Raw genomic sequence first — 19,551 nt, 5'->3', positions numbered from 1 at the left:
ACGGATTTTTATCCAATGCCAAGATTCTGAAAATAGATGTGAGGCCCCACTAGCCCGGACTACGACTGCAGGTGTGGGGCGCATGTGCGTAGACACACAGGCTGACCTCCTGGTGGCACCCAGGAGAAGGCGACCTTCTTCCCGACAGCCCGCGGAGCAGCAGACCGGGTGGGGAAACGGTATTCTCGCGAGGTCTCAGCTAGCGGCGGCGGAAGCGTCGGACACGTGACTGTCCTAGGCCGCCTTTGCTTGCCCCCTCCCCCTTCTCGGAAACCCGGCCCCCTCACCCTTCTCCCACCCTGGAGCCGCGGTAATGGACCGTTTGGGTTCCGGAATTTTCTTGGATCCCATTAACGGTACCAGGGGAGCGGGACTTGGCGGAGTCCGGTTTTGGTGGCGACGGCAGAGGGGGCGGCCAGGATGGGGGGGGCCTCAGCTTCCTTCACCTAGGAAGGAGGCGGGGCGGAAAAGAGACGGGGTGGGGGTGGGGTGGGGAAGTCACGTGGGGCGTGGCGCGCGCTGCGTGCGCGCGGCACCTGACCCGTCGCCCCGCCCCCTCTTCCTGCGGGGCGGGGGGTCGGGAGGAGGGGCGTCAAGATGGCGGCGGGGAGGTAGGCAGAGCCGGACGCTGCTTCTGCCGCCGCCACCTCCGCCGCCGCCGCCGCCTCCGCTCCTGTTGCCTCCGGTTCCTCACGCCCTCACCGACCGGAAGAAGCTGTTCTGGCGTCGGGTCTGCCGGGGAAAGTAAGTCCTTCCCTCAGCCCTTTCTCCTTCCACGCTCGTCCGTCCGAACAGCCTCCCACTCCCACCGGCGCTCCTCGGGGTCCGTGTGGGGCCGGTTGTGGGGGGAGGCGGCCACTTCCCGGCTGTCTGGGCCTCTCTCGCCCGCTGCCGGCTCTCAAATCGCCGGCCGCCCCGTTGGTTCCGGCGTTCTCCGCCAGGCAGCGCCGGCTCTGTGGGAGTCCCGCTGTCCCGAGCCGGATAGCAGCTCCGAGGCCGGGCAACCCTGCCCTGCGCACGCCGGCTCCACGGGGCATCGCCTGCTTCGCTTTCTCCCTCCTCACAGACCCGAGACGGGCATCGAAAGTGAGGCGGAGACCCTGCTCGGGCTCCTCCGAGCTGTTGCTCCCGATTCCGGGATCGGGAGGGAGGCACCGGGACACCCTTCTTGGGCCTCGGTTCCTGGCGAGTGGGGTGCGTGGGACACGTGGGGGGGGACACCTTCACGCCTCGCCGTGGAGGGTTTAGCTTTCCCTGAAGTGAGTGCAGCTTTAGACTCCGAGCCAGTCCATGAGGAGGGCGATGGCGGTTGGGCATCTGCTCACCTTAGCAGTGTTAGATGTGGTGAGCACCCAAGTTCCTCAAAGCGGTGTTTGCTGGTGTTTTCCCGGGAGTGGCGTGGGATGGGCTCCACAGCTTCGAAGCCTTGGATTTGTCGGAACCAGTGTGATTGTTGCTTTACTGACCCCGGCATCCAGCTCCTCCCCTTTCTGTCCCGGCTTTGTGCTTCAGTTTGGTCAATGTTTTCGGACCACTAACTGGATGCTCCCATATAGAAAGCTCTTTTTATGTGACTGCTCCGTTTACTGTGGGATGCTTTTGTTTGGGGGAGTCGCTGTTTGAGAAACGTGCTCGAGGGGGGAAGCTTGGAGATAAAATGAGAGCCCAAGAAAGCATCGTTTTAATCCATTGAATTGCGCAGCCAATTGTAGCCGCACCCGGAAGTTTGTGCTGAACACGTGTTGAGGGAAGGTTAAAAACGGGTCCCCTTTGACCTTTAAACGTCGATTGTTTGCCGTGTATGTTGAGTAAAATGTTCATATTCTCTAGACTTTGGTAATTAAAGGAAGAAGACGGCTTGGAAAGAATCATCCGGTAGGGTCCAGTGAACTGTCAAACCCAAAGTGTCCTAGAGCCAGTCAACTTATTAAGCATTTACATAGAGTTCTACCCGTTAACAGTCTTAATGCCCCAAAGTCAGGGTTGATTTTCGTAACCATTGGGAAAAGAATCGTTGTGCAAACTACCTATTTACACAGAATTTCTAGGATTAAACGGCGTTTGCCGCTGGTGACTTCAGTAGGACATTAATCCATCTTTATATAATACGTTTTTTTCCAGCTGATGGGGAAAAAACTTCTTTCATCTGGCAGCTTCTTGTAGTTTAACTTCACTCCCTGCAACTCTGTTCAGAATTTTAAATCCAATTTCACTTTAGTTGCTGTATAAATGTTGAAAAAGGAAGCCTATACTTATTGGTTCATTGAAGAATGTTGTGTGTTAGTACTTTTGTATGTCTTAAGTTCTTTGAAGTTACTATTTTAAAATGGCCAATGTGGTGTGGGTCAGTCATGTTTTGCTTTATCTTTTTGAGACGGTGTCTGTGTGTAGACCTGGCTGTCCTGGATCTCACTCAGTAGACTAGTTTGGCTGGGAACTCACAGAGATCACCTGCCTCTGTCTTCTGAATGTTGGGATTATAGTCCAGTGCCACCGTCATCAGTCTGAGACTGGTGATTCTTAAATTTTTTATTTTTTAGGGTTTTCCTTTTGAAACTGACTCCTTATAATTTCACTACATAGCCAGGCTGGGCTCCAACTCAAGATTTTCTTGTCCCAGCCTCCCTGATGATGGGATCGCTGGCCTGCACTGGTGTCATATCCAGTCTTATATGCTTCACAAAAGTTGTGCTCTGCTAGACATTAGTGGCGGTGCCTTTAATTCCAGCACTCAGGAGGCAGAGGCAGGTGGCTCTCTGAGATTGAGCAAGTTCCAGGTCAGCCAAAGCTACACAGAGAAACCTTGTCTTAAACCATGCCCCCCCCCCAAAAAAAAAAAAGAAAAAAGAAAAAAGTTGTGTTTCAAAGATCTCATCTGTATGTTGATGTGTTTTTGGTGTTTAAGTTGAACTTCTTTTGTTTTCTGTTTTTCAAGACAGGGTTTCTCAGTGTGACAGTCCTAGCTCTCTTGGAACTGTCTCTGTAGGCCAGGCTGGCCTTAAACTCACAGAGATCCCCCTGCCTCTGCCTCACAAGTGCTGGGATTAAAAGTGTGTGCCACCACCTCTTGGCTACTAAATTGAACTTTTGAGTTGAGGCTTGCCACTTGCAAAAAGCAAGAAATACACTGGTCTGGTCCTACCAAGTAGTCTTTCGTGAGGTACAGTAGACCCCCAAATGTTGCTGATATTTAAAGTTCATATGAAAAGGCCAGAGAGATGACATAGCTGGTTGAAACACTTGCTATTAAGTCTGACTACCTGAATTTGATTACTGGGATTCACATAGTAGGAGGAGAGAAGCTGTCCTCTGACCTCCATACATGGGAGCCATAGCACTGTGCACCCCTTCCAATGAATGCAGTTATTATTATTGTTATTGTTTTGTTTTTGTTTGTTTGTTTTGAGACTGGTTCTCACTACATAGCTCTGGCTGTGTAGACCTCACTGTGTAGACCAGATTAGCCTTAAACACAGCTGTCTGTTGATGCCTTCCTGAGTGCCTCGTTTAAAGGTTTTCACCACTATGCCTAGCTATCTAATAATTTTTTTAAGTTCATGTAAAGACAGTTTCTGAGAGTTTTTGCTTTTAAATGGACAACTAATAAGTAAAAAATGGCTGGTTTTATATGCCAATTGACAGGTTCACTTTGCTAAGGTTAGAATATGTCCAGTTTTGGGACAGTGGTTGATTGACATCCACAGAACATTTTATGAATAGAAGGGTATTTTGTTTTGTTTTGTGTATGGGTTGGGGGTGGTTTGAGAGGGTTTCTATGTAACAGCTCCTGTTGTCCTGGGACTCACTCTGTAGACCTTGAACTCAAAAGAGATCTGCCTGCCTCTGCTTGCCTCCTGGGTGCTGTGATTAAAGGTGTGAATCACCTAATGGTTCTTGAAGAGTAGGAAGTAAAAGAGTAAAAGGTGGCTCAAAATATATCAGATAAACTTACTTGTTGGGGTCTAAAAAAGTAGAAAACTATTCCCAGGTGGTTTTATTTTATTTTTGTTTTTTTGAGACAAGGTTTCCCTGTGTAGCAACAGTCCTAGCTTTCCTGGAACTAGCTTTGTAGACCAGGCTGGCCTTGAACTCACAGGAATCTGCCTGCCTCTGCCCCTCCAAGCTGAGATTAAAGGCATGCCCCACCACTGCCTGGCCAGTAGGTTTTATTATATCCTATAGTAAGAAATGTTTGTGACTTAATGCTAGTGCATAAAACACAAAATCTCATAAAAAGTTTGCTCTTGATACCTGTGTATTTTGGAATGGTTTTCTGTACTGAAATATTTGACTATGTTTGACCATAATACTGAAAGCTACTTTTATAGTTCCCTATTACATTGTCAACCACAGATAAAAAACACTAGTAGTGCAGTAATCTTTTGGTATCTATAGGGGATCAGTTCAAGACCCAGGAAAATAGTCTGTAGGCTCTTAAGTCCCATTTGTAGTAGTGTCACATTTGCATGTAAGGTAGGCCCTTCTTCATCTCCAGGTTGTTCACAATGCCTAATAGGTGTATTCAATGTATCAGGAGGATTTGGCATTGAGTAACCAGTGAACAGTCTACATGTTCAGTATTTTTATCTTCTGTTAAAGCTTTTTTTGAGACAAGGTCTTACTATGTAGCCCTGGCTCTCTTCGAAGTTTCTGTGTAGACCAGCTGGCCTTAGTGCTGGGATTCACACTATACCTTCCCAATTGAACTTCAGAATGTGGAACCTGTGGTTATGGTGGTCACTTATTGGGGTGGGATGACAGGACTGTGGAGAAGTTAGGATTTTGTCGTCTGGGTTTAGAATTGGACTCGAGGCTTGTGTACTTATTACCTTGTTACATTCTTCATCTCTCTAGGCTTTAGCTCCTTTGTGACAAGGAAGATATTCTTTGGTTATGTTAAGGATGAAAAGAAAAAAACCTGATCATGAAAAGCATTAAAGGTGTCAAGAGTTCAAGAGTGTGTGACTGTAATCCTGGGGGAGAGGTGCATTCAAAATTAGGAATTCAGGGTCACCCTGAGCCACATGATTGATATTCTGACTCAAAAAACTTAACCAAAAAAAGAGTTATCAGCTAATTGAATTTGAGGTATTGGTGATGAAGAGTTTTTTGTTTCCCTTCTCCATATTTTTTTTTTTTTTTTAAAGACATGGTCTCTACATAGCCCTGGATATCCTTGAACTCACTATGTAGACTAAGGCTGGCCTTAAACTGAAAGAAATAGATCTATCTGCCTCTGCCTCTTGAGTGCTGAGGTTAATTAAAAGTGAATATTCGTCCATACTTGTATGTAATTTTGTTTTTTTTTTTTTGAGGCAGGGTTTCTCTGTAACAACCCTGGTTGTCCTAGAAACTCACTTTGTTGACCAGTCTGACCTGTCTCTGCCTCTTGAGTGCTGGGATTAAAGTTGTGTACTATGAGGCTTGGCTGTTTATGTTTTTCATATATGCCTCAGGTTAGACATGAGCTCCTTATATAGTTGAACATTACCTTGGAAATCTTATCCTTCTATCCCTGTTTTGTAAGTGCTGAGATTGCAGGCTTCTTCAAATTCTTTTCTTTTTCTTCTTTTTAAGATTTACTTATTAAGTACACAGTGTCTGCCTGTATGTATGCCTGCAGGCCAGAAGAGGGCACTAGATCTCATTATAGATGGTTGGGAATTGAACTCAGAACCTTTGGAAGAGCAACCAGTAATCTTAACCACTGAGCCATCTTTCCAGTCCCCTCAAATTCTTAACCTAATGTCAGTCTTCAGTCTGTTCTGATGTAGAACTGAAGCTGAGTCCTGAATCAGGCTTGCTTGGGAAGTGGGGTGTATCTGTGTCTTTGTCTATTTGTGATTTGAATTTAGGAACTTGTCATGCTAGCCAGCTTCTTTTAGCACTGAGTAGTGCCCACATACCTCTTTGTAAAGTTTATTTTGAAAGAGGATTTTACTAAAACGTGCAGGCTAGCCTGAACTTTATTGATCAGTGTGCTTTGAATAGGTCATCTGTCTATCTGGGCATCTTGAATAGCTAGGGTCCTAGGCTTGTGCTACCGGGTGCCTCTATGCCATTTATGAATAAGAATTTCAAAACAAAATAGCAGGTTGTTTTTGAGACAGGGTGTTTCTGTGTATCCCCAGTGTCCTGTAATTCTACAGGCCAGGCTAGCTTCAAATTCAGAGATCTACCTGCCTCTACCTCTTGAGTCCTGGGCTAAAGACTTCTGCCACCATGCCTGGCTTGTTTTGATACTCATTCAGGCAAAAATATTTGCTAAATGATAGTATCTATGTACATTTGGAAATGACTGTCAATTGCCTTGAGGTCTGAGTATCTACACAAACTATATGTGAAGACACCTTAGTGTCTTATAGAACTATTTTAAAAGTTTTTTGTTTATTTTCCTTTTGGTTTTTCAAGACGGGGTTTCTCCACCAGGTGGTGTTGGTGTATGCCTTTAATCCCAGCCCTCAGGAGACAGAGGCAGGTGGATCTCTAAAGTTTGAGGCCAGTCTGGTTGGTCTACAGATCAAATTCCAGGACAGGTTCCAAAAGCTACGCAGAGAAACCCTGTCTCAAAAAACAAAGCAAAAAAAGGTAGGGTTTCTCTAGCTGTCTTGGAACTCACTTTGTAAACCAGGCTGGACTTGAACTCACATAGATCTGCCTGCTTCTGCCTTCCACGTTTTGGGACTGAAGGCACTTGGCTAAAAGGACTTAAAGTTTATTATTTTATGTGTATGGACATTTGCCTGCATGTATGTATTACGTATACCACATTCATACTTGGTGCCCTAGGCGGCCAGAAGAAGGTGCCGAGTTTCCCTGGAACATGGAGTTACAGTTGGTTGTGAGCTACTGTGTGGGTGCTGTGAATCAAAACCCAGGTCCTCTGCAAGAGCAGTTAGTAATCTTAACCACTCAGCAATCTCTCCAGCCCCTTATAGAATGTGGTAGCTTGAATGTTATTGACCCCCATAAGCCCTTAGGGAGTATCACTATTAGGAGATGTGGCTTTTTTACAGTGGGTATGTCCTTATTAGAGGAAGTATGTCACTGGGGTGGTCATGCTTTGAGGCTCCCTATGCTCAGGATACTGCCTGGTGTCTTCAGTTGACTTTGTTGCCTGCAATATGTAGGATCTCAGCTACTTCTCCAGTACCATGTATGCCTGCACACTTCCATGTCACTATGCTAATGGACTGAACCTCTGAAACTAAGCCACCCCAGTTAAATGTTTCCTTTATAAGAGTTGCCATGGTCACAGTAATAGAAACTCTTCCCAGTAGTAGAAACCCTAAGACAGATGGATTGCTGTCATTAAAGTTTCAGTTATACAAAAGAAAAGGGATTTTTTTTTAGGGGGGTATATTCAGGTTTATCAAAATAATAGACCAGGGGGTGACTTAGTAGTGCTTAATTGTAAAAGCCTGACAACCTGATAATTGATTCCACTGAAAAGTAACAACAGAGCTGACTCCACAGTTTTCCTTTACTTTCACAAATGTCCCCTGCAGGTCCTGTACCATTTCGTGTGTGTGTGTGTGTGTGTGTGTGTGTGTGTGTGTGTGTGTGTGTGTGTGTGTGTGTACACAAATTTTTTTTGGGGGGGGACAAGGTGCTTGGCTAGCATGGAAGAGATTAGCCTGCCTCTGCCTGCTAAATGCTAGGATTAATGGCAATTACCATTATGCCTGGCCATTAATAATAAAAAAAAATTTTTTTTTTGTTTTGTTTTTTGAGACAGGATTTCTCTGTGTAACAGCCCTGGCTCACCTGGAACTCATTTTGTAGATCAGATTGCCTTCAAACTCACAGAAATCTGCCTGTTTCTGCCTTCTGGGTGCTGGGATTAAAGGGATGTACCACCATGCACTGCTCATTAATAAAAAATTTTAAGACATAGTACATACACATCACAGTATGCAGGAGGATTTTGACTTTAAGAGCAGCTTAAACTATATAGGGAGACTATATCAAAAGAAAAGACGACAAAACAGGGAAAGGGCAGCTCTAAACATTCACTCTGGGTGTTATTGCTCTCTCTCTTCCTCTTCTCTTTCTCATACTCACTCACATATTCAACACAAAACCCCCAGAAGTTAGTAGTCCTGAAACTGAGTTGAATGTTTGCTTTTTTTTTTTTTTTTAAACTTGACTATATTAGAGCACTAATGAGTGATGAGCCCAGTGTTTAAACCTCTGTTCTTTCTGATCTCTTGCCTTCCAGATGATGTCCCTTGTATCTACTCAGGGCCGTGAAGAACACTAGATCTCCTCTGTGTTATGCCTGCTGATAAGGGTCCGTTGTTGGTGTTAGTTGTTGCTGTCCTTTGTGCTCTCTTGGGTGACAGTGCTTGTCAGGGTTCTCTGCCAAAGTGGTGCATAGTTTGTACACAGGCTCTTTAACTTCAAACTCTACATGAATGCTTTCAGATGTGTTTTTGGCAAAAATGAAACTTTTTGATGTCTATTTGCGGTTGTGGTAGTTGTTGGCTTGTTAGAATGCTGAGTGGCAGCTATCACCTGAAGTATGAGCTCCTTGGTAGACACAATGATAGTTCCCTACATGCAGCAGCATTTTGGATTTATATTGTTATGACAGTGTCCTGTGCCATCAGCCCCCACCTCCAAAAAAAGCTGCTTTTATTTATTTATTTATTTCTTTTGGTTTCAAGACAGGGTTTCTCTGTATTTCTTTGGAGCCTGTCCTGGAACTAGCTCTGTAGACCAGGCTGGCCTTGAACTCACAGAGATCCACCTGCCTCTGCCTCCTGGGAGTGCTGGGATTGAAGGTGTGTGCCACCACTGCCCAGCTTTGTTTTTGTTTTTTTAAAAGCTGCTTTTATAAAACCAGGAGATGGGCCAGTGCAACTTTCGAGTGCTTTCTCCATTCAGCACTGAAGTTCTGTGAGTGTTACATACAGAATATGATTAAATACTAAGAGTTGCTTAATGCAGTTAGAGAATGGGATAAGTGTTCTGTCTTGATCTCCTGCTTCCTGCAGAACTGAATGACTAGATAATGTGTGCCTAACTGCCTGGAAAGCTCCATAGATAGATCCCCATACTAGAAAGGATACATCTAACATTTAAATCATATTATGTTCCTATTGAGGTCATAGGGTTTCACACTATTTTCCTTTCTATTTTGTTATTTTTTTTTCAGTGCTGGGCCAGAATTTTTAGATTTTTTTTTGGGGGGGGGGAGACAGACAAGAGTTCGTCTTTGTAGTTATGATTGTCCTTGAACTCTGTAGACCAGGCAGGCCTCGAACTCAGAGAGCTACCTGCCTCTCTGCCTACTTAATGGAGTTTCAGGCCTTATTTAATTTATGAATACTAAATATCACCTCTGAACTTCATCCTAAAGTCTACTTAATTTTAGACAAGTTAAAAAAAAGTTACAAGCCTTTAGTCCCAGCAATCAGGAGGCAGAGGCAGTCGGGTTTCTGTGATTTCGGGGCCATCCTGGTCTGCAGAGGGCATTTCAGGGCTGCCTCCAAAGCAATACCAGGAAACCCTGTCTTGAAAAACAAACAAAAAAGTTACATGTGTAGGTTTTTTGATGCACAGCCTTTGGAATGGCTAAAACACTGTGATCTCCAAAGTACAGGTTGAGATGAGCTCTGACCTGATGCCATGTAGCTCTGGGAACCTTTCCTTGTATGAATATCAAAAAATTCTTCCCTTTCACATTTTTGTACTTTTAATGTTTATTGTTGAGAAAACAGTGAAAAAGCTCAGTGAGGCCAGGTGTGGTGGTGCACTCCTTTTATTCTAGCATCATGTGGGTGCTGAGAACCAAGCCCTGGTCCTCTGCCAAAGCAACAAATATCTTAACCTCTGAGCCATCTCTCCAGCTCTAGTTCCCTCTTATTTTGAGCTAGGGTCTAGCTGTGCAGCCTATTCTGACCTGGACTTCAACTCATATTTCTTTTTACTTCAGCTTCCTTTCTTCTTTTCATTTTAGTTCAAGTGCTTAGCATTCATCCCAAGGCAGAGCATTAAAACTTGGTGTCAGTTTTTGTCTCCTAGCTGGATAGAGTGAGCACCATAGCTTTGAGAGTTTGCAGTGTCTTGAACTCTATCCAATCTTGGGTCACTTTGTCTGTGTAAACAGGGGTAATGTAAACTTGAGTTCTAACTTTGAAGTTACATCACATGCTGGGCAGGTTGCTGTGAGTTTAGATGCTATGGTATGTGAGAAGCCTGACTCTGGCAGATTGGGGGATTACCCGTGGTCTTAGCCTTTCCTCTTTATTGCTCAAGATGGGCTTCTGCCTCAGACTTCCTTTCCTATCCCTGAAAGTTTTTGTAGAAAACTTTGTTGCTTTAGCTTCGATTTCAGTAAGGATATCTGCATGACACTCTAGAACATCCTTCTGTCCAAATGATGCACAGATAAATTTGACATAGGTTGGGCTGAGGATTTCCCTGCTTACTGTCTCTTGAATAGTTGCTGTATATTCAATTGCAGGTTTGTCGCTTTCTTTACTAACCCTCTTGGTGTGGGATGTAAAATGCATCATTGCATCACATAGCTGAGGTGCTGCTTGTATAACACAAATTTGTTTCCTGAGAAAAACTTCTCACAAAAATGCACATGTAATGTAGAAAATTTTAAATTGAAGGTGTTTAAAATTTTTTAATTAATATATGTGTATAGGTGTTTTTCCTGCATGTATGTGGGTGCAACACGTTGGTGCATTGCTCTGGGAAGCCAGAAGAGGGTGTTGGATCCCTATAACTGGAGATACAGTTGTAAGCAGTGATGTGGGTATTGGTAATTGAATCTAGGTCCTCTGGAAGAGTGTCAAGTGCCATCTTTCTAGCGCCTGGATTTTAATTTTAAACCTATAGTCTCTTTGCTAAACACTTTGGAACACATTTGTCTTCCTTCTCCCAGCCTGCAGTCTCAGTGCTTGTTGCAGTGAATGTCTTTGAATCTGCTTTACTTCATTTCCCTTCATTTTGCTTTTATACTGCTGTCGGTATCTTTCCACATAAGAAATTACTGTGCCAAGCTGTCTTACATCTGAAAACCCTGTAGTGGCCTGTATCACTTAGATGAGTAAGGCCACAGATCATAACCTCACATGTGGGTCCCTGTTGTGTGACCAGTTCATTGGAATGCATTGTTTAGAAGACATTTGTCTTGATTTCTTCCTCTGAACTCAATATTGTCATATACTTAGGAACCTGTGCGCAGTTCACTTTTGCCTCCTTGGATCTTGTAGTGTATATTTACTTTATTTGTAGTCCTAGATGTTCTGAAACTCAGTGTGTAGACCAGGCTGGGCTCAGACTCACAGAGAGTAGTCTGCCTCTGCTGCCTCCTGAGCCCTGGGATTAAAGGTGGAGACTCCCATGCATATTTTACGAATTTCACTTTTAACTTGGTTTTAGTCCAAAGTCTAGGGAGTAAAAGAGACTTGATCTGAATGCTGTGCTTCTGTTGTCCTTTCATTTTAGTGTGAGGGTTCTGGGATCAAAGACTCTTTTTCTAGCATTTAACAGGTTCTTCCTAAGTACTGACTGACCATCTCTGATAGACAGTGTAGGGTTGTTTGTGTTTAGAAGAGCATTAATATCTTTCACTTTATTCTAAAGATGGTGGAACCAGGTCAAGATTTACTGCTTGCTGCCTTGAGCGAGAGTGGGATTAGTCCGAATGACCTCTTTGATGTTGATGGTGGAGATGCCGGGCTTGCAACTCCTACTGCCCCTTCAGTTCAACAGGTAAGTTTTCCAAACCCTCTAGAATTCCTTCTTAATTTGCAATTTCCACTGTCATTTATCATTACTAGTTTTTTTTTTTTTTTTTTTACTGTTTGTGGTGTTGGGGATTGAACCCTGGAACTTCTGCTACTAGGCAGGCACTTACTGCTGATGTACATTTTCATCTCTTTACATTTTAGAAAATGATATTAGATATATGTTAACTCTTGTTTTTTCTAAACAGGGTTTCTTTGTGTAGCCCTGGATGTCCTAAAACTTTCTTTTTAAATGAGACTGGCTTTGAACTCACAGATCCACTTGCCTCTGCCTCGTGTGTGGTGAATTTTTTTCTATAGTGTTTTTATTGACATATTACTTGCATCAAAACCAAGACATTGCTTTTCATGTTGCTTAATAAACGGTATAGGAAGAGCATTAATTTCCTTTACAGTTGCCTTTGGTCTTTACTGGGACCTTTTTTCGTGTGATTTCTCTATTTACATTTGCAAAAATAAACTTATGATATATTAGTTCAGTTTTGTGGTGATTTTATGTTGACCAATATTATTCTGGTTATAAGTAGAATAGTGATTGTAAATATGTTTGATTGTAAACCTTGACTTTGTGTATATGGTACTGGCGTCTGAGCCAAGGACTCTGCAGATTAGACAAGTGCTCTACCTCTCAAGTAGAATCCAGCTCTGAAGTTTTTGTTTTTAATAAACGCAACTCTTGTTCTTGAAACAGAATTTATTGTTGTCCATCTTTTCTCTTATATTTTCTCTATAGTCGATGCCACTTAGTGCATTAGAACTAGGTTTGGAGACAGAAGCAGTAGTTCCTGTTAAACAAGAACCAGAGACAATGTCTACTCCTGCACTGTTAAATGTGAGGGTAAGAGCCACTTAGATTTGGTATTATTTCTAAAATGGTTTGGAGTGGTAGCAAAAAGAAAAAAACTATTTTATTTATTTGTTTGTTTGTTTATTGGTTTTTCAAGACAGGGTTTCTCTCTGTAAATAGTCTTGGTTGTCCTGGAACTCTTTGTAGACCAGGCTGACCTCACTGATACCTGCCTACCTCTTGTTTCTTGAGTGCTGGGATAAAGGCATGTGCCATCACATTATTTTACATTATTTTAAATTATTACATTATTTTAAATAAATATCTTTAGCCCTGGCTAGCCTTGATTTCCCTATGTACCAGAGGATACTAGTATATTGTAAATCATTAAAAAACAACAACAAAACAATTGGTGAAATGAAGATTGAATGTACATGCTATCTCACCATTTACAGGGTTTGGTGCCTTGGCTTTGTCAGTTTTTTGCTATAACTTTTATTTGATTAAATGTGCTTTACGTACAGAGTTCTTCTGACCTTATCACAAATATAGCCAATATCGACAAACTTTAGAGAATATAAAATATTGTTTGAACTGGTTATAATTTGTCAATGTGTATTAATTTAAAAGGTATTAATTTAAAAGTGGTACGTATCAATCTAGAAGATTTTTATTGGAAGAGTTATGGAAACCGACTAGAGTTGTAGCTTAGTGGTAGAGGACTTTGTTTGCAAGTGCCAGACCCTGGGATGATCCTCAACACAAGGACAAACATATAAATGAGATAGGGTCTTATGTAGACCATGTTGGCCCTGAATTCAACTTCTGTACATTCTGTGTCTCATTGCTAAGTGTGGCTCTTGAGCCACTGCACTTTTTCTTTTTTTCCTCCCTGTTTTCTTCTCAGTTTCCAAGTGCTGGGATTAACTATGTATGTCATCATGCTTGGTGACCATAAAAACCTTAAAAAAAAGAAGAAAATTGAACTCAAGAAAACCTAGGTCTTCAGTGGTTTCTATGATTTACCTAGAGTTTTCTGGGGCTAGAATTATTTGCTCTTGCTAGGCCTATTAGAGTTACTATAATTCACAGCTAGCTTGGGACAGCTTTCCATTTTAATTTATATCCTTTATGCTTGTATAAAATGTCAAAATACTACCACACCCTTTCCTGCTTGTTTTTAACCTAATAATTTATAGCTAATCATTAAATTAGCAGTAAAGAGCCAGGCAGTGGTGGTACATGCCTTCAATCTCAGCACCCGGGAGGGAGAGGCAGGCTGATCTCTGAGTTCAAAGCCAGCCTGGCATACAAAGTGAGTTCCAGGACAAGCTCCAAAGCTACAGAAACACCGTGTCTCCACTCCCCCCCAAAAAAATTAGTAATACAGTTCTATTACTTAAGCAAGAATAGAATAAAATTTCAATTGTGTATATGTTGACTCTCAGCTCATACATGCCCCAGCAGGCATGTGGTCAGAGAATAGTTCTCACTTTTCACCTTGTTGGCAACAGGGTTTCTCTCTACCTCCCATGTCACTGTTGGAGTTTGGTTACAGATGTGGGTGACTGACTGGACATGCGTTCTGTGCATCTTTCCCTTTTGAGCCTTCTCTCTATCCAGCATCTAGTTTTTTTTAGATTTCTAAGTGGCTTATTGGGTTTACGGATACAGACTGTCAAAGTCAAATTGAGTGTGTGAAGTGTTCTTTTCTTTTCTAGCAGCAGCCTCCATCTACTACAACATTTGTGCTGAATCAAATAAACCAACTTCCGACCTTGGGATCTACAATTGTAATGACTAAAACACCACCTGCAACGACCAATAGGCAAACCATCACTTTAACAAAGTTTATCCAGACCACGGCAAACACACGCCCTTCAGTCTCAGCACCAGCAGTACGAAATCCCATGCCCCCTGCTCCTTCAAAAGACCAGGTTCAATTGAAGGATTTACTGAAAAATAGTAGTCTAAATGAACTCATGAAACTGAAGCCACCTGCTAACATTGCTCAGCCAGTTGCAACTGCAGCTAGTAAGTTGTTTGTTTACAGCTGCTTGAACTTCCTGTCTTTCACAAGCTCCTTTGTTTTTTTTTGTTTGTTTGTTTGTTTTTGTTTTTGGTGTGTGTTTCACATGTGATTTTGAGTGTTTTGTTTAATATTTTTTCTGAGTGTATCTTGAGTGTATGTATGTATGTATACCTTACACATGAAGTACTCATGGAGGCCAGAAGAGGGTATCAGATTTCACTGGAGCTGGAGTTAGTTTCTTTTTTCTTTTTTTGGTTTTTCGAGACAGTGTTTCTCTGCATTGCTTGGAACCTGTCCTAGAACTAGCTTTGTAGACCAGGCTGGCCTCAAACTCTAAGAGATCCACCTGCCTCTGCCTCCCGAGTGCTGGGATTAAAGGTATGCACCACTAACACCTGGCTATGGTGTTAGCTTCTTGTGAGCTGCCTTGTGGATGCTGGGAAATGAACCTTAGTCCTTTGCAAGAGCAGTAAGCTGTCTTAACTGCTGAGCCCTCTCTCCAGATCTGCTTTTGATTTTATTTGGTTTGGTTTGGTTTTTGGTCCCCAACTCCACCCCTAAGATGGTTTCTCTGTGTAGTCCTGGTTGTCCTGGAACTTGTTCTGTAGATCAGGCTGTCTGCCTCCCAAGTGCTGGGATTAATTGTGCTCACCACTACCACCACCTAGTTTAAGAATGTGGGGTTTAGAGTTTGAAACATCTTTTGCTCATTCAGTGTCTGGTTGGGCTGGTGAGATGGTTCAGAGTTTAAGATCCCTTGCTGCTCTTTCAAAGGTTCTGAGTTCCCAGCAACCATGTGGTGGCTCCCAACCATACATACTGAGATCTGGTGCCCTCTTCTGACCTGCAGGCATATTCATGCAGGCAGAAAGCTGTATACATAATAAATAACTAAATCTTAAAAAAAAAAAAAAAAAGTGCCTGGTTAGTGTATTGTGCCTGTTCCCTTCTGTACTTTGAGGTGTTCCTGGGGAAAAAAACTTGTCCAGGAGCCCATGTTATACTGCAGAAAGATAAATTGTGAAGATGTTGTATTTCTGAGAAGGGCTAGGGCCTATGAGAAGTGAAAGGTACATGGATGGTAGGGCGGGTGTAATCCTCTCATTGTGCCTGTGTCTGCCCTGTCCACCAGCACCTCTCTCCCTTGGGAGGTTGGTGTTTCCCATCGTCCTGTTATAGAACTCATCAGACAGGCTAAGCTAGTCTGGCTAGCCAGTGAGTCCCAGGGACCCTCCTGTCACCACCATACCCAACTTCCTAGCTTTTTGTTTTTTGTGGGTTTGGTTTTTTGTTTTTGTGTTTGTGTTTTTTTAAAAGACAGTATTTCTCTGTGTAACAGCCCTGGTAGGCCTAGAACTCACAGAGATCCATCTGCCTTTGAGTGTTGGGATTAAAAGCATACGCTTCCATTGCCCAACAGATAGTGTTTGCTTTTTGAAATGAATAAACTGCTGAATTTTTAAAATAGAGGAAAAGAAATTGAGACTTGTAAAGTTTAATTCACTTGTCTTTTTTGCAGCTGATGTCAGTAATGGTGCAGTAAAAAAAGAATCTTCTAATAAAGAAGTAGCAAGGATATGGATAAATGACATGAAAATGAGGAGTTTTTCTCCTACCATGGTGAGTTTTAAATAGTTATATTGATATCTATGTAATATAGAAGTTACTTGGCTAAAATTACTTTTAAAAACGTCTTAGAAAGCTTGCTGATTGGAAGAAGGCTAATTAATTACAAAAAGTAGGGCTGCACTTGCATCTTTCATGGGCAGTGGTATCGCATGCAGGACTGACCTTTTTTTATTCATCTACCTAGTCAGGAAAAATGACAGCATGGTTAGCTGTAAACCTTTGATAACTTGGTAGAACCGAAATAAATGGCCAGTTAGGAGCTGTGCGATCATGCAGTGATCTGGATGAGTTGTTAAAATAATATTTTCCCATCTCTGGAAGTGCTATGTGCATATTAGGTCAGGTTCTTGAGATAATGTTTCTGGATGGCAGTGTGTCTGTGCAGTACCAGTATGAAAGGACTTCCCTCCATGAGTTCTCTTTCAGTAAACATTACTTGGCACCATCTGGACATAAGGGTTTGTATAAGGGACAACAAAAGGTGCAATGTGGATCAGGTGTGGTGGCATGCATGCACCTTTAAAATCAAGGGGGAAAAAAGGTACACCAAAGGCTCTGTGATTCTGTAGGCTTTATGGGAAAGGGTTGTGTTGGACTTTGACCAGGGATTCAGAAGGAAGCATAAATACTAAGGTTTGGCTAGCTCAGTCGGTAGACCATGAGACTCTTGAACACTAATAGGCACTGAGGAGCTGGTGGCTCTGCTTACTGCTCAGTGAGCCAGGGCGTGCAGAAGACCTGGCAATAGAAGAAGTCCTATGGAGGGATTGAGTTATAAATACACATTAGAGGGAGAAGGGCTTGCTAGTGGTTTCAGGTGGATAGACAGGAAGAAAGAAAGGCAGGCAGATAGGATGATTTGAGGAATATTTAAAATGGGGAAAAATTTATCAGAATGTTTGATTCTCTAAAATCTTAGTTTGAAAGCTTGTGCATTTAGGTGTTCCACTTTTTTTCTCCACACTTGTTCTTTCAAGTCCTTTATTGAAGAGAGAGGCTGAAGTTGAGAGAAGATGAGCATTGATGGGCAGAGTAGTTCCAGATTGTAGCTGGAGGGAGTAGAACCCTATGTTGGCTCATTTGCTGTTAATGCTGTTCTCATTTAGATAGGCAGGCGATAAAATGGAAAAAGGTCCCATAGATTCTGGCCCTTTGTCTCTAGACTTAAGATTGATAGCATTTTTGTGTTACAGAAGGTTCCTGTTGTGAAAGAGGAAGATGAACCAGAGGAGGAAGATGAGGAAGAAATGGGACATGCAGAGACCTATGCAGAGTACATGCCGATAAAATGTATGTCTTTAGGTTTCGTCAAAATGAAAGAAAGGCTTGGGTCCCTCTTGAACTTAATTGTCTCTTAAACCATGCCTTATCCCATATGGTTAGGTAGGGCTAGAGGTGTACAAACTTACCCAGCTAAGTTTGGGTGTGTAGGGGTTGACCAGACCTGCCTGCCTCTGCTCCCTGTGTGAGGTCTGCTTTAAACTAGGTAATATTTCATCATGAGTTTCAAAACTGTGTGATTGGGTCATTTTACTCAAATATTACAGTTAGTAACTTTATAAGCTCAAAGTAAGTGGTTACTATTGTCTCTGTCGTAATACAAATTTTGTACTATCTTGTAATAAGATCTGAAATGTTACTAGGATAACTTAAAACATTCTAAAATTTTTGTTTAGTGAAAATTGGCCTGCGTCACCCTGATGCAGTAGTGGAGACTAGCTCTTTGTCCAGTGTCACTCCTCCTGATGTTTGGTACAAAACATCCATCTCTGAAGAGACCATTGATAATGGCTGGCTCTCAGCATTGCAGCTCGAGGCAGTTACCTACGCAGCCCAGGTAATTCTTAGTTAAGTTTGATGGTTTATTTTGGCGTATAAAGTATAGCTTTTTGTTCAAATATATTTACATACAAAGTTTTTGTAAGTATCTCCGGCTATCCTGGAACTCTGTTTAGACCATGCTGGCCTCAGATTCAAAGAGATCCACCTGCTTTGGCCTCTTGAGTGTTGGGACCACAATACCTGGCTCATTTTATTATTTGTTTAAATGTATGGATGTGTGTGTCTTATGAGTGTATTCTACATGTGTCAGGTAATGACAGAGGCCAGAAGAAGAAGTTGGATCCTTTCCACCCCCAAGCTAGAGTTAACAGATAGTTGTGTGTCACTTGATCTGGGTGCTGGGAATCAAATTTTAGGTACTCTGGAAGAACAGTAAGTGCCCTTAATCATTGAGTCATCTTTCCAAACCCCATGTAATACAATTTTAAAACAAAGGTAATTTTTCCTGCCAGAAAAACTTGTTTTAAACAGGATTCTTAAAAAAAAGTATATATTAACCAGACAGTGGTGGCACACACCTTTAATCTCAGCACTTGGAAGCCAGAAGCAGGCAGTTCATAGCAAACCTGGTTTGCAGAGTGAGTTCCACAACAGCCAGAAACATACAGAGAAACTGTCTCAAAAAGAGAAAAGAAAAAATAGATTATATATTAGGAAAAGAGAAGGTATGGCAGGAATCTTGAGAATGCCTTCTAGTAGAAATGACAAGTTGTGGCCTAAAATTTTATGTGGGAATATTGTTAATAAGGAAGACTGCATTTTATCTTTTATCCAAGAGTTATACTGTAAGGAGTAAGGTTTTTCCACCCGCCGCCGGTCTTGTCCTACCGCCGTGCCACCCCAAATAACACACTGAGACTCTGTTTTTGATATAATGCTGTTGGCCAGGTACTAGTTTCTTATCGGCTAGCTCTGTCTTAAGTATTAACCCATTTCTATTAATCTCCACGTGGTCTTATCTTACTGGAGAGAGAGGCGTTCTACTCTCTCTGCCTTCCATCTTGACTCCTCCTTACTACTTCCTCTTTCCTCCTTGTCTCCTAGTCCCTCTCTTTCTTTCCTGTTGGCCAACAGTGCTTTATTCATTAACCAATATGAGAAACATATATACAGAATGACATCTCCCATCATCTTCTACTTTTAGGAATCTGAGGCATATGTAAGAATGTGTTTCCCCATATTTTTTTTTCCCCTGTTGAAAAGATTTGAGTGCCAATAGGGCTAGTATACTGTACTATTGCTAATTACACTATGTGTGGGATTCACTTCAGTTATGCTTGAAGAGATTTTGTTTTAGCTCCATTTCTGTAGGATAAACAATGCTGGGAATGGCCAACTGTCCCCATGGTTAAGTATCATGTGAAAGTTGACATATTGTTAGGCAGGTGTTCAAAGGTGTAGGGAAACTACCTCATTAATATCCTGTCTTTGCTGCTTAGTGCATGGCAGGGTAGAAGAAAAAAGTATAGTACCTATAGAGAGAGAATGTCTAT

At 42.3% G+C, this 19,551-nt stretch overlaps 1 protein-coding gene across 4 annotated transcripts in view; it reads left to right on the top strand.

The window, feature by feature from the left end:
* Nucleotides 1–336: 336 nt before the first annotated feature.
* Sbno1 (strawberry notch homolog 1) overlaps nucleotides 337–19,551 on the top strand; it is a 49,728-nt gene continuing 30,513 nt past the window's right edge. The window contains exons 1-7 of one of the 4 annotated variants that reach the window (XM_051205035.1): nucleotides 337–356; nucleotides 11,605–11,733; nucleotides 12,502–12,606; nucleotides 14,277–14,589; nucleotides 16,107–16,207; nucleotides 17,410–17,506; nucleotides 17,893–18,053. In XM_051205035.1, the coding sequence (XP_051060992.1) occupies nucleotides 11,605–11,733; nucleotides 12,502–12,606; nucleotides 14,277–14,589; nucleotides 16,107–16,207; nucleotides 17,410–17,506; nucleotides 17,893–18,053 (906 nt within the window). In that variant the 5' untranslated portion in view covers nucleotides 337–356. Of the gene's footprint in view, nucleotides 357–574; nucleotides 745–11,604; nucleotides 11,734–12,501; nucleotides 12,607–14,276; nucleotides 14,590–16,106; nucleotides 16,208–17,409; nucleotides 17,507–17,892; nucleotides 18,054–19,551 lie in introns of those variants that run through there. The other 3 variants (XM_051205037.1, XM_051205038.1, XM_051205034.1) reach the window with 3 other exon arrangements.

This window comes from Phodopus roborovskii, unplaced genomic scaffold (assembly GCF_943737965.1).
Source record: "Phodopus roborovskii unplaced genomic scaffold, PHOROB, whole genome shotgun sequence".
NCBI lineage: Eukaryota > Metazoa > Chordata > Mammalia > Rodentia > Cricetidae > Phodopus > Phodopus roborovskii.
This window is presented reverse-complemented; position numbering and strand designations above follow the sequence as displayed.